The 19,224-nt window shown below is 40.3% G+C and overlaps 1 protein-coding gene across 4 annotated transcripts in view; it reads left to right on the top strand.

Annotated features, from left to right (window-relative positions):
- Positions 1-7,860, top strand: part of WDR44 (WD repeat domain 44) — a 103,860-nt gene extending 96,000 nt beyond the window's left edge. For 3 of the 4 annotated variants that reach the window (XM_016943651.3, XM_016943654.3, XM_016943653.3), the window contains 5 exons: positions 169-270; positions 490-605; positions 1,485-1,612; positions 2,285-2,419; positions 6,793-7,860. In XM_016943651.3, coding sequence (XP_016799140.1) covers positions 169-270; positions 490-605; positions 1,485-1,612; positions 2,285-2,419; positions 6,793-6,887 — 576 coding nt within the window. In that variant the 3' untranslated portion in view covers positions 6,888-7,860. The remainder of the gene's footprint in view (positions 1-168; positions 271-489; positions 606-1,484; positions 1,613-2,284; positions 2,420-6,792) is intronic. The other variant, XR_010154628.1, reaches the window with a different exon arrangement.
- The last annotated feature ends 11,364 nt before the right edge of the window (positions 7,861-19,224 follow it).

Below are 19,224 nucleotides of genomic sequence, written 5' to 3' on the forward strand. Positions count from 1 at the left end.
CTGTCACCCAAGTTAGAGCGTAGTGGTGCAATTGTTGCTCACTACAGCCTCGAACTCTTGGGCTCAAGCAGTCCTCCTGCCTCAGCCTCCTGAGTAGCTAGAGTTACAGATACGAGCCACCACACATGCTCCTAATTCTAATATGTTAAATGTATGGTTTATTTTTAGCATTTGAAATACCATACACAAATACATGTCCGATCTACTAGAGGGCGCAACAAGGTTGGAAGAAAAATTACTGGCATTGAGCCTTTACCTGGAGAAAATAAGGTACTACAGTATTCAAAACCATCTCTCTCCATACTATATGTAGATTCTTGAAAGTTCTTAATATCTTGGCAAAAAAATGTATTCTCTTTCTTGTGGAATACCGCTTTTCTTCTAGTTTTGAGGTATATTAGTTTGTATGTGTGTAACACCCTTTTTGGGTTGTAGCTTAGCTTGTACTAAAAGATGATATTTTTAACTTTTCATTTGATCTACTTTTAGATATTGGTAACCTCAAATGACTCCAGAATCAGACTATATGATTTGAGAGATTTGTCACTATCCATGAAGTATAAGGGTTACGTCAATAGCAGCAGCCAGATCAAAGCAAGTTTCAGGTAAATTGGCAATGAGATGTTCCCAAAAGAGATCAGGACATTTCTCCCCTAATTCCATTTTTCCATTGGTCTATGCCTTATGTTTAATGGGGTTCTTTTCACTTTTGCAAGTAGTAGTTTATTATCATGCAATACGTACCTTGTCCACCTATATAGTATATAGAATTCGAATTGACCCTGTTCTGCAAATGAAGAAACCAAGACTCAGAAAATTAAGTGATTGGCCTAAAGTCATGGTTGTAGAGCCAAGATTATGAAGACTCTCACCTCTAGAGTTTTTGCTTTTGTACCTTTGTTTACGCTTTTAAGAGGGGGCTTACGGCTCATCCCGCCACTCCCCTCCCTGCCCCATTGTCTTGAACCTTTTAGGAAAGGAAGGAACCTTTTAGGATTCTAAGAAAGCATTTTAACACCCCACAGCACAGTGTCTTGTATTCAAAACTTTACATATCATTATTATTTAAATTTCTAATTTGGGTTCTGGACACTCTCCTGAAATAGGGTTAGCTACCTTTTCTTCTTTCTAGCCCTCTTCTTTTGCCGTTTTCTTACCAGTTCTTTTTTCTTGAATTATACATTAATTAATTCAATTGGTAAAGTATTCTGCTCCTGTCTTTCACACCTTAAATCATCATTCCTCCCAACATGGATTAACTAACGTCACAGTTACTTAGAGCTTTGATGCAAATACAAGTGCCAGGCCACTACATCACACGTACACATTTAGAACATCTAGAGTGAGACCATGGGTCTACATATTCAACAAGACCCTTCAAGTGTTATTTTAGGTATCACAAAGTAGGAAGCACTGATAAAGGAAACCTTTAAACATATACACACACACATTTTATTTGCTTTTCCTTTCTCCCCAAAATTCAGCCATGATTTTACTTACCTCGTTAGTGGTTCAGAAGATAAGTATGTTTATATCTGGAGTACTTACCATGACCTAAGCAAGTTTACTTCAGTCAGGAGAGATCGTAATGACTTCTGGGAAGGTATTAAAGGTAAGTACATACTTGCTTTTGTGTGTCTTATAAGAGAATCAAGTTACAGTGGATATATACTAGAAGTAAATTCATGACCGGACACAGTGGCTCACGCCTGTAATCCCAGCACTTTGGGAGGCCGAGACGGGCGTATCACGAGGTCAGGAGATCGAGACCATCCTGGCTAACACGGTGAAACTCTGTCTCTACTAAAAATACAAAAAAAATTAGCCGGGCATAGTGGCACGCGTCTGTAGTCCCAGCTACTTGGGAGGCTGAGGCAGGAGAATCGCTGGAACCTGGGAGGCGGAGATTGCAGTGAGCCGAGATGGCACCACTGCACTCCAGTCTGGGCAATAGAGTGAGATTCCGTCTAAAAAAAAGACAAAAAAAAAGAAGAAGTAAATTCATTTAGGCATTATTTTAGAGAGGCAGTTTGACAATGATAAAGTGCCTTGCATTTGGCTTTGCTTGTTTTATCTATACTAAGGAAGAACTTTGGTCTAAAATTTGAGAAGTCAGGGAATTTCAGAACTTATATGCGATTTTTTTTAGAAAAATTTTTGAGTTTTAAATCACTCTTAGTTACTTCTATGTTAGTTTTTAAGGATATTTGGCATATAACATACACTATCGTGTTTGTCTTGGTATCCAATTTGTCAGTTATCCTGAAGTAAATTTTTTCCACAGCCCACAATGCAGTTGTTACATCAGCCATCTTTGCACCAAACCCAAGTTTGATGTTATCTTTGGATGTGCAATCTGAAAAATCAGAAGGGAACGAGAAAAGTGAAGATGCTGAAGTTTTGGATGCCACACCTTCTGGTAAATCTTTACTTGTCCTATATTTTTTTCTAGTCAGCACTTAGTAGCCTCATTTATCTCATTTGAGTATAATAAGGTTTTCACTAGTATAAAGAATATTTCTTTTTTCTTTTTTCTTAAGACAGGGTCTTGCTCTGTCACCCAGACTGGAGCGCAGTGACGCAGTCACACACAGCTCACTGCAGCCTCAACCACCCTGGACTCAGGTGATCCTTCCACCTCAGCCTCCCGAGTAGCTGGGACTATGGGCCTACACCACCATGCCCAGCTAATTTTTGTATTTTTTGTAGAGGTGGGATTTCACCATGTTGCCCAGGCTGGTCTCAAACTTCTGGGCTCAAGCAATCCACCCACCTCAGCCTCCCAAAGTGCTGGGATTACAGGCATGAGCCACCAAAGAATATTTCTTGTTTGCAACTTAATGGTTGTCAGATATCCATTTCTGAACTTTTCAGTAATATATTTCCTCAAAGTTTTACCTGTTTTAAATTCACCTGAGAATTAAAAATGAGAAATTTGGGCCTGGTGCGGTGGCTCACACCTGTAATCCCGGCACTTTGGGAGGCCGAGGCAGATGGATCGCGAGGTCAGGAGATCGAGACCATCCTGGCTAACACGGTGAAACCCCGTCTCTACTAAAAATACAAAAAATTAGCCGGGCATGGTGGCGGGTGCCTGTAATCCTAGCTACTCGGGATGCTGAGGCAAGAGAATGGTGTGAACCCGGGAGGCAGAGCTTGCGGTGAGCTGAGATCGCGCCACTGCACTCCAGCCTGGGTGACAGAGCAAGACTCCGTCTCAAAAAAAGAAAAGAGAAATTTGGATGTTCATAACTATGGGTAACCATTCTCTTTAGAGAAGTGCAAACAATATATGCAAATGTAAAACTTCTTTATTACCTGTCTCTCCTACTAGTCTGTAATCTCTAGAAGACAGAGACTTTTCATGTCTTATTTATTGCTGTATTGCCAGTGTCTCTCACAATGCTTGCCTACACATAGTAGGTGCTTGATGAACATGTGCTGACTAAATGAATTAAACCCAAATGAAGCAGGGCTAATTTTTCTACTTGCCACAAGTTAACAGCTTCTTGAGATAGGTGGCTATTTACAAGTTTGTAATTTCTTGCCATTTGTAGCATATATGCTTTGAGAATGAATATTAATTCCAGTTATATACAATGCTCATATTAGGAAGGGAGAAGAAACTGTCAGCAAGTAATATTGAGTGCCAATCAGTTATATAAAAATCTGGGCCAGGTTCGGTGGCTCACGCCTGTAATCCCAGCACTTTGGGAGACCAAGGCAGGCGGATTATGAGGTTGAGAGTTCCAGACCATCCTGGCCAACATGGTGAAACCCCGTCTCTACTGAAAAACTGCAAAAATTAGCTGGGCGTGGTGGTGCACGCCTGCAGTCCCAGCTACTCAGGAGGCTGAGGCTGGAGAATCGCTTGAACCAGGGAGGCGGAGGTTGCAGTGAGCCGAGATCACGCCACTGCACTCCAGCCTGGTGACAGAGCGAGACTCCATCTCAAAAAAGAAAAAAAAAAAAAAAGACCAAGGTGAGCAGATTGCTTGAGGTCAGGAGTTCGAGACCAGCCTGGCCAACATGTTGAAACCCTGTCTCTACTAAAAATACAAAAAGTGGCCAGGTATGGTTGCACACCTCTGTAATCCCAGGAGGCTGAGGCAGGAGAAGTGCTTGAACTCGGGAAGGTGGAGTTTTCAGTGGGCTGAGATTGCACCACTGTACTCCAGTCTGGGTGACACAGCAAGACTGTCTAAAAATATATATATGTGGCAGGCGTTGTGGTGTGTACCTGTAATCCCGGGTACTTGGGAGGCTGAGGCAGGAGGTCTTGAGCCCGGGCAACATAGAAGACCAGCCCGGGCAACATAGAAGGACACCCAACTCAAAAAATATATATATGATTCTTTTTTAATTTTTAAATCGATTGCATAATAGTTTATTGACTGTATTGTCTCATGCTACAGATTACAAACAGGTCATAAAGCCACAGGAATAGATACAGTGTACAAAGAGTGCTTCTAAAGTATTTGAATGGTAAAAAGTTATCAAGTACTTTAATCTCAAGTAATTTTTTTGTAGTATTATTTGGACTATCTACTCCACTCATGACACTATTCCTTCTGTCTGTGAAGAAAAATTTTGATAACAAAGATGAACTTCAGTCTAGCATTTCTTTCAGTACAAGATACAAAAATAAACCAAGTTAGAATGATTAAACCTTTACTAAATGCCTGTTTAACTGCTTTCTGTTTTCTTTTTCTTTCCTTCTCAGAATCACATCCAGCTTCTGTCTTCTAACTTAAGTCATTTACGTTTTTTCTTTTTTTTTTTAACTTACGAATGAATGAATGAATGAATGACATGGTGTCGCTCTGTTGCCCTGGCTAGAGTGCAGTGGTACAATCATAGCTCATTGCAACGTTGAACTCCTGTGCTCAAGCAATCTTCCTGCCTCAGCATCCCGAGTAGCTAGGACTACACGTACTACCATGCCTGGCTAATTTTTTTTTTTTTTTCTTTTTGCTAGCAATGAGTTCTCGTTATGTTGCCCAGGCTGGTCTCGAACTTCTAGCCTCAAAAAGGTTAGTCCTACTTTGGCCAAAGTGCTGGGATTACAGGCATGAGACATCATACCTGGCCTTTTTTTTTTTTCTTTTCTTTTTTCCCCAGTGCTACCTTTTTACATTCCATATACTTCCCCTGCATATTCCACAGGAAATTCTAGCTTTTAAAACAATTTGAGGAAAAGTAAAAAGTACAGGGTTTTTTTTAACTTCTCAAAAATATACCACATTAACAAGGTTCAGTTAACTAACTGGGTCCTTTTTTAAGAGGCACAAATTTTAGTGGATTGTACTCAGATTTGTGTTTGTCATTTTGTACCCATGTAGGTGTAGTCTAAGAATAAGCTCTCTTAAACCCAAAATGTGGGATCACAAAATATATTCAATTGCCCTCTCTCTTTGTTCCTGACGTGTTTGGCAATTCAAGCCTCAATTTTCCTTATGTGTAAAATAATGATGATAACCTAGTTTATAGAGTTTCAATAAGAATTAGATATGACATGTATAGGCTGGGCATGGTGGCTCATGCCTGTAACCCCAACATTTTGGGAGGCCAAGGCAGGAGGATCACTTGAGACCAGGAGTTTGAGACCAGCCTGGACAACATAGCAAGACCCTGTCTTCACAAAAAATTAAATAATTAGCCGGGCACAGTGGCGCATGCCTGTAGGGAGGCTGAGGTGGCAGGATCCTTTGAGCCCAGGAGTATGAGGTTACAGGCAAGCTATGATGGTGCCACTGCATTCCAGCCTGTGCAACAGAGTGAGACTCTATCTAAAAAATATATATATATATATACTTGTATGTGTAAAAGTGCCTAGCAAAATGCCTGGCATGTAGTAGGCATTATTGTTATCATTTTCATTATTATTGTGTCTTACAAAGCATTTTATATGTATGGTGAATTATTTTCTTCTCTATCCTTTCTCATATTCCTAAGTTCTTTGCTGCTGCTACTACTGCACAGCACTGCTGTGAGATATGCCAAAAGGGTGGTAAAGGAATGTTCAAAGGCTTAGGATATGTTTTTAGCACATCTAAGTGAAACCATTTTGTGTGACTCATCCTGTCCACAACTTTCCAATTAAAGTTTGGATTATTTTCTTCTTTTTTAAATCTCAAATTAAAATCTCAGTTTTCACCTACGTATAATAGAGTTAGTTAACACTGAATTTTTTTTATTAAGTGCTTTTATGCAACTGGCAAATGTAAGAGGTAAGCATTTATGCCATTCAGCATAGTTATATAGCTTTTCAGTAAGGACCATATGGCAAAAGGTGCTGTCAGCATTCACACAGCAAACGTGTGTACTTCATTTCATGGCAGTTTCAGTATGTCTGCTATACAATAAACCTTACTGGCAACCTCGCTAGACACCCCTGTTAGCAACAGACTTGCCCAGCTGATCCCATTCTGCCAGCACTCCAGTCCTGGGGCTGAATGACACACTAGCTTCTTGCCATGCAATGAAGCATTAGATGACTTAGATGCCTAGGCTGCCTAGGAATAAGTCCAAGCATCCAGGCCCCAAGAGACTGTAATATCCTCAAGCCAGGGAAAGACCAGCTAAGACAAGGTAAGTGAAAGTGAGCCTCAGAGCAGAGGAGAGATTCAGCAGAATGAAAGAATTACAGGAGCCAGCCAGAAAAGGAGACTGAAAAGGTGGGGAGATGATCTTCTCCCCTGAAGGTGGAGGGTCATGGGCATGTGATAATTGTGGCAGCAGGCTTCATATTCCTTTAAAAATCAACTTAAAACTATTTTTTATACTTTTAAGGTATTATGAAGACAGATAACACAGAAGTTCTTCTCTCTGCTGACTTCACTGGAGCAATCAAAGTGTTTGTTAATAAAAGAAAAAATGTATCTTAATTTGAAATGGCATTTAAAATAAACATATCAGTAAGTTTCTATATGTATCAGAACTGAAAAAATAGTGTTCCAGGCTAACATACTTTTTTAATTTTTATTGAAAGTTGTTCAAATATAATATATTTTTTGAGAGGCAGTGTTAATGATCTAGGAAACCCTGGGCCGATAGAGTAGAAAGGAATATGGCTAGAATAACATTGCCAAACATTAGGCTTTATGTTTTGTTATGTTTGTGTTTTCGTTGTATAATTATGAACATGCACAAGTTTCTGCATGAAAAGATATTAATATATTAATCACATGTATGTGCCTTTTGGTTACATGCATTAAATCTAACAGAGTTAAATTATTTCAGTGGCTCTTTTGGCCTCTTACTGGGGGGATAGTCTTGTTTCTAGCTTAAACAATTTTTTTTTTGCACAAAATTTCATTTTTAATAAAAGTGGTATCTTTTGACTGAGTTATTGTTTTGAAAATGGTATATAGGTTTCCAGTAGGTCAACAACCATATGTAAATGGTTTTTATAAATTTCTCAATTTGGGGACAAGATTTTTTTGTGGTCTAAATTGTGGGCTTAAGATTCTTTTCTTTATATGTGTACATATAATTTTTTTTTCTTTGCCACACTGGAGCACAATGTTTCTATGTAAAGAATTATTTTCATTCTTTATCCATGAGCACCAGGCTTTGCTCACTTAAAAAAAAATTAAGCCACATTAAGGAGTGAGTGTTCTTTTTTACAATAATGTAAAAATTAAACTGTTTACATTTTTTTAAAGCATTGTAGTTTTTAAAAATTAAGCTGTTTTGTTTTGTGTTGTTGAATTTGAAAGCCTTTGTAAATATCAATATAATGTACCAATGAAATAACATCTGGGGCAATGAAACCCTGATCATGTTGTTGATGGTTAGCATATGTTTCTGAAACTTAAATATGTATTATTAAAAGTTGGTCTCCAACACTTGTTTAAACATGACTTTATTTTTAATTGACTTCAGTAAATCAAGGAATGCAAGAAAAATATACTCTTGTTTTAATCATTTAAATTTTAGCAACAGAAGACCAGATTTTAGATCCCTAAATTATAATGCATTAGTTACATGCCTTAAAATTTTTTTAATTCTAACTTTAAATTGAACAGTGCTAAGAATTCATCTATATGCTTATATGTTCTTTACTGCATTTGTTTTCAGCATGTAAGTGAGAAGTTGGGGAGCCACGGACATATCCTTGTTGATTAGCACGGTCTTAGAGTGTTCTAGGCTTTCTAGTAAATTACATATTGTTTGTTGCTTTCTTCTTGCCAGTGCTGTGCTTTCTCCCTCTACCCTTCCCCCTCCCCTCTCCTCATCTCTCTGGTTGCTTTGGCTTCCTCACTCTCCTGTACTCTCCCTGACTGAATTGTTACGCCATTGGCTTTCTAAAAACCAGGCACAGTTTCTTTAATCTCAAGGTCTGGGTGGCATTGTGATTGATCCAGTGTTTCTTTTTAAAACTTGATGTCTTCAGCTCTTTGAGGCAGCTTGGCTTTCACTAACTTCTGCCTGAGAACTTGTAGTCGGCTGTGGTGTTGATTGTTTTAACTGCAGATAATCAGGGTATTATTATATGACTATCTCGTGATAGGTCTTATATGGTTACTTGACCAAAAAGACAAAACGAGTTGGGATGCAAGCTTAAAAGCATAATACTGGCCGGGCGTGGTGGCTCATGCCTATAACCCCAGCACTTTGGGAGGCGAAGATCACCTGAGGTCAGGAGTTCAAGACCAGCCTGGCCAACATGGTGAAACCCCATCTCTACTAAGAATACAAAAAATTAGCTGGGCGTGGTGGCGGGCACCTGTAATCCCAGCTACTCAGGAGGCTGAGGCAGGATAATCGCTTGGACCCAGGAGGCGGAGGTTGCAATGAGCCAAGATCGCACCATTGCACTCCAGCCTGGGCAACAAGAGCAAAACTCTGTCTCAAAAAAAAAAAAAAAAAAAAAGCATAATACTGACACTTGTTATTGCTATATGAATACACTGAATTTAAAAGGTAGCATCAAAATATATACAAAAAAATGAACACTATTTCTCTTTAAAATGAGTTTTAGATATTCTCTATAACAAGTGATATGGTATTATAAAAAAAAAAAAAGATCACAGGTTCTAGAGTCAGGTAAACTTGGATTTGCTTCCTTCCCGTTAGCACATTCCTTGGGCCAGTTATTTATCCTACATTGCTACTACTTCCTTATCTGTAATATGGGAATACCTAACTTAAATTGCAAAGATTTGCTAAGAAATCATGTATGTGTAAAGCTTGGTGCCTAACCAGTAGGTATACTCAACAGATGTACATTTCTTGCTGCCTCTCGCAAATCCCTGAGTACTCTCTCAGACCAAAAAAAAAAAAAAAAAAGACGATATATGGAAACGCTTTCTTTTTGAGATGGAGTTTTGCTCTTGTTGCCCAGGCTGGGGTGTAATGGCGCGATCTCGGCTCACCACAACCTCCGCCTCCTGGGTTCAAGCGATTCTCCTGCCTCAGCCTCCCAAGTAGCTGGGATTACAGGTATGCGCCACCATGCCCAGCTAATTTTGTATTTTTAGTAGAGATGGGGTTTCTCCATGTTGGTCAGGCTAGTCTCCAACTCCCGACCTCAGGTGATCCACCCGCCTCGGCCTCCGAAAGCGCTGGGATTACAGGCACGAGCCACCACGTCCAGCCAGAAACGCTTTCTAGACATAGGGATTTCATGGACACACAGCATTTTAGGGATTGACATAGGGCACAGACATTTTTTAACACTTTTTTAACAGACACCATCTACTATCCCCACTTCATAAAAGATAAAACATTTTAATGCTAAAAACATAGGCCAAGCACTATCATATAATCTTAGAGCAACCAATAGTCTATTAAAATGAATACACTTGACTTTTGAAATAAGTAATTATATTCCCTTATTTTTCTTACGATACCATGTTATATTTTTCAATTAAGGAACCAATATTGGTATAATTAACTAAACTCCACGCTTTATTCAGATTTCACTAGTTTTTACCCATATTTGGTCATCATGTGTCCTTAGACCCCTCTTAGCCATGACAATTTCTCAGACTTTCCATGCTTTTGATGACCCTGATAGTTTTGAGGAGTACTGGTCAAGTATTTTGTTGAATGTACCTCACATTGGGTTTGTCTAATGTTTTTCTCATGATTCAGCTGGGGTTGTGGACTTTAAGGAAGTGAATTGCTCTTTTCATTACATCACATCGAGGGTACGTTCTTATCACCTGGCTGAGGTAGTGTCCATCATATGGGCACAATTTAAGCAATCCATCAAACATTCAGGTTGTGCCTGTTTTTTATCACTGTGAATAACAATCAGAGATAGAGAAATATATATCTTGTCAGAATTTCCAATTATTGATCGAAGGTGGTAGGTCCTTAAAATGAAAGTACAAAGCATGAACTCTTAACAGTAAGCACCAGCCTGGGCAACATGGTGAGACTCCGTCTCTACAAAAAAAAAAAAAAAAAATCCAGACGTGGTGATGCATGCCTGTGGTCCCAGCGAATAGGGAGACTGAAGCAGGAGAATGGCTTGAGCCCAGGGGGTCAAGGCTGCAGTGAGCCATGTTCACACCACTGTGCTCCATGTGCTCCAGCCTGAGCAACAGAGTGAGACCCTGTCTCAAAAAAAAAAAAAAAAAAAAAAGAATAAGCAATGTAGGAATTACAAGAAGTTCCTGCATAGAAATTGGGAACCCCAATTTGTAGTCCTGGTTGTGGTGACCTTGTGACTTCAGGAAAGATAAGTAGTTCTCTGCAAGTCTATTAAAATGAAGTCCTTGGACTAAGATTTCTAACTCTGATGGTCCATGTGGTCCATGTGCTTGCCGGCAGTCCTTCAGAAACAGTGCAGCTGAGGATTTCCTCACTTTCTCATTCATTTATTCAAATTCCTGCTGACATAACTTGTGATCTTCTGTGGCATCAGAATGGCACAATCAGTGACTGAGTTCTACTCCTAGAACATCTAATTACAAGATCGGTATATTGAGAAGCATTTTCCCTGATTTTTTTTTTTCTCAAAATATGTTCATCAACTGGATCAGTATACACTGTCTCCTCTAGGTGGTACCCAACATTTAAAATACTGCAGTGTATATTATTTGGATAAGAAGACCAAAAGCATAATTTAAAATTGCTAGGAGAAAATGCCTTAGATTTTCACCATCCCTACTTGGAGAGGGGGAGGAACATTGCAACAGATGTCAGTGCTTTGCTTCTCTTAGGACCAGAACCAAACAGAAAGGGGACCAAGAAGCAAGAAAGAATTGCGCTATTCTATTGAACCTCTGAGCAGATTGCAAATATTAAGTTTTTAGTGAACCATGAAACCTAAGTTGTTTACAAAACAAAGTGAAGTAGTGCAAATTAGAACTGAATCTGTTTTCTAAGCCTAGAACATTAGTAAAAACTCAACTATTGGCTGGGCACGGTGGCTTACACCTGTAATCCCAGCACTTTGGGAGGCCAAGGCGGGTGGATCACCTGAGGTCATGAGTTCGAGACCAGCCTGGCCAACATTGGTGAAACCCTGTCTCTACTAAAAATACAAAAATCAACTGGGCATGGTGGCACGCACCTGTAATCCCAGCTTCTCAGGAGGCTGAGGCAGGAGAATTGCTTGAACCCAGGAGGCCTCCGGAGGTTGCAGTGGGCCGAGATGGTGCCACTGCACTCCAGCCTGGGCGACAGAGTGAGACTCTGTCTCGGGGGGGAAAAAAACTCAACTATTTTAAGTATGGCCAAAGTGAACTTAAATTGAACCTACCCTTGTTAAGTCAGAGTCCTTAATTAGGACAGTCTTCTCTAGAGTGAGTTTTGCATGAGGCAAAAAAGAAAGGCACACTTGGTCAGAATGAAGCTCTGTGTGTGGCAAGAGCAGGAGTGATGAAGTGGTATGGCAGCGAGAGGTACAGACAACTGGAGAAGCAGCAGCAGCTGGGACGGACACAGGTGGCAATGGGAGTGGAAAGTGGTGGGAAGCCTCAAAATCCACAGGAGATCAAGTTGAAGCAGATACAGAAGAGAATCATTCCACTTTATTGATTATTATGGAGTGATTTCACCCATAGAATACGTGTGAAAGTCAATCACAGGTCCTTGTAAGTAATGTTCAACAAATATTTGATCTGAATTGAGTCTGCTGCAGTGCATACAACAATATGAAAAAGAGTAATTGAAGAGACATTGGAAACTGACTTCCTTGGGTCAGTTTTTGCCTTAACATGGTCATTCACTAATCAGTCGAATAAACCGTTAGATAAACCATTAAATCAGCCAAGCTTCCATGCACCTTCATTAGGGAAAGGAGTTATTTTAAGCTTATAAGCAATTCTATGAAAGCTTTCACTCTTGTGCACTAACGTCAAGAGCAGGATATTTTGTTTTTCCTTTTTCCAAGTCATCTCCTTTCAACCCCATGGGGACTTCTAAAATTGTGGTCTGCTATGCCTTCCTCAGAAGCACCTGGGAATTAGTTTAACGTGCACTGAATCACAGTCTGTTGGAGAAGGGATGCAGGAACCTGTTTTCAACAACTTTAAGAATCCCTGAGCTAGGAATAGAAGTTTAAGCTGCTAACTCATTCAGGTAAAGGCCAAGAGACAGACAAGTAGGGTCACGAATTGCCCAAGGCCTACAGCCAGTGGTGTACTAGTAAATGTTTCACAGTCCACCCTCCAAAAAAACCAAAAATAAATTTGTAATATTTGCTAATTTCCATGGTGTAAATACTCCCACGGTGGCCAATTTTAAGCTAACAATGTGACATCACCTAACATGGTGCACTGTAGCACTGTTACATAGTTGTACCATAAAGATACAATAAATCTCAAGATCATAAATGGTAGTACAACATAGTAAAATAATCAGGAAGTGATGAGTTTTTAGTAATTATTACCTGTATCTTTATTATAACTTCATTGTAATATTGATTTAAATTATGACTGTGTTTAACAAATGGCTTGCAAATTTTAATGATCACCTCTCACCATTACCTGAAAACATTCTTGAAAAAGACCTACATCCCTCCTTTGGCCTGTGGACTAATCAGAGCACATGAGCAATCTCAGAGAACCTGCCATGTGTCAAGTGAGGAAGGAGAAGTGTTAGGGGAGGCATTGTTTACGGATGGATTTGGCCAGTAATCAACAATCAGGAAGAGCTATTATTGTGTTCATTCCCTGGGGCCTATGTGGCCATACAGAACCAAGTAGGCAACTTAGCCTCCTCATTCAGAGGCTTGCCCTAGAGCCTGAGCTAAGAAAAAAGACCACGGGGAATGCACTGCAGCCCACAGGCAAACTGCCTTCTGCATCTTATACATACTCTAGCCCAGGATTTCTTCAGCACAGACGACCTGCATGAAGTTGTGCTTAAAATGTAATGTCTTGGCCAGGCGTGGTGGCTCACGCCTGTAATCCCAGCATTTTGGGAGGCTGAGACAGGTGGACCGTGAGGTCAGGAGATCAAGACCATCCTGGCTAACAAGGTGAAACCCCATCTTTATGGCCAGGCGCAGTGGATCACGCCTGTAATCCCAGCACTTTGGGAGGCCGAGGCGGGCGGATCATGAGGTCAGGAGATCGAGACCATCCTGGCTAACACGGTGAAACCCCGTCTCCACTAAAAATACAAAAAATTAGCCGGGCGTGGTTGCAGGCACCTGTAGTCCCAGCTACTTGGGAGGCTGAGGCAGCAGAATGGCGTGAACCTGGGAGGCGGACTTTGCAGTGAACCGAGATTGCGCCACTGCACTCCAGCCTGGGCGACAGAGCAAGACTCCATCTCAAAAAAAAAAAAGAAAAAAGAGAAAAAACCCGTCTTTACTAAAAATACAAAAAGTTAGCTGGGCGTGGTGGCACGCCCCTGTAGTCCCTGCTACTCAGGAGGCTGAGGCAGGAGAATCGCTTGAACCCTTGGAGTGGAAGTTGCAGTGAGCTGAGGTGGCGCCACTGCACTCCAGTGTGGGCGACAGAGCGAGACTACATCTCAAAAAAAAAAAAAAAAAAAAAAAAGGCCTGGGCCCCACCCCAGACCTCCAGAATCAGAATCTCCGGGAGCCTGGTGTGGAATTTGCATATTTAGAAACACACCAAGCAAGTCTGATAAGCACTAAAATTCAAGAACTCCTGGGTTGAAGCAGCTGTAGTTAAGTATACATACCCCTGAGGGTACTTGAAGATTTTCCAAGGCATATGTAGGCATAGATAGTTTTAAAGTAATCAATTTCCAGATCATTCACTTTCGTATGTACTCAGATTCCCAAAATCCATCTGCCTGAAGAAGTGGCAACCTGCAGAATCTTCTTTCCCACCTCCCCTTTCATGATTGCCAGTCTCTACCTTCAAAAAAAAACCATACTTCTTGCCCATCCCAAAAGTTAGTATGGAGCATGGCCACAGGGTGTGAAAACCTCCAGAGATATAAATAGGACAATCCAACATATTGGTGTTGGTGCTGAGAAAATTAGTGATACTCTGATAATGGGGTAGCATATCTTTTTGCCAGTCAAGTGGTTTCTAATTCATTGCTTTCAGTAACATTGAAGGAGGACATAATTGCCAGCTAATCATTAAAAATAACTTTGATCATAGAATACTTTTTTATATGTAACTTGGAAAGGGTTCAAAGAAATGGGTGGCATTGCTATAAAAAAATTCCATTCTCGTCTATTTAAATTTGTGAATGAGGTTCCTCAATGCTTATATCTATAAAAGAAAAGAAAAATAGGAACAAAGTTGATGTTGAACCCTGTCTCCCAGCAGTAAGAGTAATCCACAGAAACATGAACTAAAAATGGCCCCATACATTTTAGAGCTGTGTTTCCAATAAAAATGTACTTCTCATGCTTAATAATTATTGATTAAAATTGTTGTGGCCAGGTGCAGTGGCTCATGCCTGTAATCCCAGCACTTTGGGAGGCCGAGGCAGGCGGATCACTTGAGGTCAGCAGTTCGAGACCAGTCTGGCCAACATGGTGAAACCCTGTCTCTACTAAGAATACAAAAATTAGTCAAGCGTGGTGATATGTGCCTGTAATCCCAGCTCCTCGGGAGGCTAAAGCAGGAGAATCGCTTGAACCTGCGAGGCAGAGGTTGCGGTGAACTGAGATCCCACCCCTGCACTCCAGCCTGGGCAACAGAGCGAGACTCCATCTCCAAAAAAAAAAAAAAAAAAGTTACGTTTATGTTGATTGTCTAGTAATATAAATTGTAAATAAATAATTTGTGAAGCTATTTTAATTCAGAAGAAAAGTGTTAACATTTTAGAGCATTGTGTTGACAGAAAATTAAAAATTATTTCAAGTTTAATGTGTGTCTGATTATTTGCTGCAAGGAAATACGACAGGATGACCTATATAAATACTTTCAGAATACAAAAGATATCATTAGGACAAAAATATGTGGAGGAAGAGGAATGGATTTATAAGTTCAAACAGAAAAGGGAATGATGTATAGCCTTCAACTGTTAAGGAGCTTGTCTTTATGTTTTTTAGAGGAATGATGTTGTCAAATTGATATGGTATGAGCCCTATGGTATGATAAACATAATAAAGTTGTTATTTTTAAAAAGAAAACTGCTAGGGCAGTAAGATTCCAAAAGTAATGTAAGATTTCTTCTAAAATATTTACAAAATGCCAGAATTGCATTCTCTCCAGTATTTTAACTTATGATGTAAAAGTTTAAATGTCAATTTTAAAACATGTCAGGAATTATGTATAACAAATGTTGAAGACCACTGGGGTAGAACATGAAGGATGAGGAGGACTGGCATAAGGTAAGCTGGGTCTGGGTCCTTTTGAGCTTTCATGCATTGTTCTCTCTCTCTCTCTCTTTTTTTTTTATTTTTTTTTTGAGAAGGAGTCTCGTTCTGTCACCTAGGCTGGAGTGCAGTGGCACAATCTCGGCTCACTGCAACCTCCGCCTCCCGGGTTCAAGCGATTCTCCTGCCTCAGCTTCCCGAGTAGCTGGGATTACAGACTCCTGCCACCACACCCGGCTAATTTTTGCATTTTTAGTAGAGACAGGGTTTCACCACGTTGGCCAGGCTGGTCTCGAACTCCTGATCTCAGGTAATCTGCCCGCCTCGGCCTCCCAAAGTGCAGGGATTATTACAGGCGAGAGCCACCGCGCTCAGCCTTCATGCATTGTTCTGAGAGCAATGGGCTGCTCTCAATGTGAAGAGTGGGGTGGGCAGAGGGTGTCAAGAATGGGTAAGACCAGAGGCTGAGCAAGCAGCTAGGAAAATGTGGCAGTAATCCAGGCAAGAAATGATAGTGGCTTGGACCAGAGTGGTAGCAGTAGGAGGACAATTCCTTCCCAGGATTAGTTTGAGGATAAAGTCTTGAGCATGAAAAGGATTGAGTGGGGCACAACTGGAAACTACTAGTGCTGTTATTAAATACAAACCTCATAAAGCAATACGACAGCTTATATTGCTAAACCAAATTGCAAATCAACAAGAAAAGATAGCCGTCGGATATGCTAGCAACAATGCAGTACATCATTTGGAAGGTCATCATTATTCATTAAAAAGGTACCAAAATCCTCCCAGCTCCATCAGCAGGTAAAAAGACATTTCAGGTCTTTTATTTAAACTGGTGTACACTACTTAGGATAGTTACTTCTGAATTTACACCTAGAGGGTCTGTGTATTGTAGACCTTAAGCTGGGGCTCCCCAGCCGCTGGGCCATGGACTGGTAATGTCCGTGGCCCATTAGGAACCGGACTGCACAGCAGGAGGTGAGCAGCAGGCTGGTGAGCATTTTACCGCCTGAGTGCCACCTCCTGTCAGATCAACAGTGGCATTAGGTTCTCATAGGGGCATGAACCCTATTGTGAACTGCGCATTATGAGAGGGACCTAGGTTGCAAGCTCCTTGTGAGAATCTAATGCCTGATGATCTGAGGTGGAACAGTTTCATCCCAAAATCATTTCCCACCCCACCCCACCCTACCATCCATGGAAAAATTGTCTTCCATGAAACTGGTGCCTGGTGCCAAAAAGGTTGGGGACCACTGCATTAAGCAATTATCTCTTATAACCTTGTCCCACGTTCAGAACTGCATAAAAATTCATTTGAAGTCACAGAACCATCACTTGGATCGAGTCCATCCCCCTCAACTTCCATTTCTTTGGATGACAGTTTTTTGTTGATCACTTTTTCTTTCAACAATTTTGAAAATAATTGGGAATGGAGTGATGTGTATGGTATTTTGAAATAACTACTAACTGTCCATCCCCATTCCTGAAAGTGAAGTTCTGAAATATATATATAATATATATGTAAATATGTTTATATATAAAATATATATAAGGTGACAAAATATTACAAAAATTAAGTCAATTATGAATTAAAATGGGCTTTTTAATAGAAAAGTTTTTAAAAATTTCTTTAAAATGATGCTGCACATCAGGGAGTAGAGTGTGTTCTGGCTCTGCCATTAGCTTTATGACTTTGGGCAAATAGCTTCCCTCTCCCTGTGCCTCAGTTTCCCCATCTGCAAAATAAGGGATTGGACACAAAGATATTTCAATCCCTCCAGCTCTAACTGTGGTGATCTCACCACCTAATTTACCTATAGCTGTTTCTTTTTCCCTCTAGGCTTGCCGTTTGTAGGCCATTGTATAATTTCATTTCACCTCCACTAGAGGGTGGCCAGGGAAAGGAGATGAGGCTCAAACCAGCTATTTGTATTCTTTGCCGGCAAAAAAACAAAAAATAATGTTGGCAGAAGAAATCGATATTACATGGACAAGAATGAAACTGGGATTTCAGTTGGTTTCGTTTGTCTTAGCTGTTATGCTCCTATGTTATACAAAGGAATTATGAGAGAGGCGTTTTACATAATTTTCTTTTAAATTAATATAAGGAAATCAAGCACAGTTGACCATCCGTATCCTTGGGTTCTGCATCCATGGATTAAACCAACCTCAGATCAAAAATATTCTAAAATAAAATGAAATAAAAAATGACAATACAACAATAAAAAGTAATACAAATGTTTAACAATAGAGTATATCTACACAGCATTTACATTGTATTAGGTATTATAAGTAATCTAGTGATGATTTAAAGTATACAGGAAGGCTGGAAACGGTGGCTCACGCCTGTAATCCCAGCACTTTGGGAGGCCGAGGTGGGCAGATCACTTGAAGCCAGGACTTCGAGACCAGCCTGGCCAACTTGTTGAAACACTGTCTCTACTAAAAATACAAAAATTAGTCGGGCTTGGTGGTACGCGCCTGTGATCCCAGCTACTCAGAAGGCTGAGGGAGGAGAATCACTTGAACCCGGGAGGTGGAGGTTGCAGTGAGCTGAGATCATTCCACTGCACTCCAGCTTGGGTGATAGAATGAGACTGTGTATATACACACATACATATATACAGGAAGATGTACATAGGTTATACAAATACTACACCATTTTATATACGAGACATGAGCATCCATGAATTTTGGTGCCCATGAGGGTCCTGGAAACAATCCCCTTTGGATACCGAGGGACAACTGTATATACTTGCCTCCTCCAGACTGTATGTCCCCAGCTAATAAATACAATCTCTACTAAATCAATCTTCAAGCACACCCCCTTCCCATTCTTTGTACTGGAATTTCCAGTCAAGAATTGTGATCAGGAACCTTCACTGATTCCGATTTGCTTGCCACAGAAAATTCTAGCTCTCTGGCCAACTTTCTGACCAATTTTGTTTCCCATTACTTCCCAGAAAATATCCTGTACTGGAAAGACACAGCTTTTCATTAAGATCCCACAAACGTAGCCTTGGTGTTTTCAGGGCTGACCTACTGTGTTGCGATAACGCTGCAAGCTGGAGTCAAAAGATTTTAGTGTACCAGAGCTTGTTAGAGAATGGCTGATTCCAGGGCTGGGCAAGGTAAGCACAAGGTGAGCCTGGAGCATATTTTTATGCCAGAAATTAAGGAAGTGCTCAAAATAAATGATGGTGGTATGTCACAAGGACAGGTACCACCTTGAAGGGACCATGGGCCAAATCTGGGAAAACTGAGATTCAAAATAATTAAATACAGTAATGAATTAGGACATGTTAAAAAATTAGTAAAGATATAAGTTCATACCAATAATAGATACATAAATCGCTAAATAAAATGAAGAAGGGAGAGAACTTTACAGTAGAATTCAATTGTGAATGTGGAAGAAGTACTAGAGGTGGAAAATCAGTATTTTGCAACCATCATAGTAAATATGGGTTCAGACAAGAGTCATCAATGGATTTAGATGAGGAGTAGGC

The sequence above is a fragment of the Pan troglodytes genome, chromosome X (assembly GCF_028858775.2).
Source record: "Pan troglodytes isolate AG18354 chromosome X, NHGRI_mPanTro3-v2.0_pri, whole genome shotgun sequence".
In the NCBI taxonomy this organism is placed as follows: Eukaryota; Metazoa; Chordata; class Mammalia; order Primates; family Hominidae; genus Pan; species Pan troglodytes.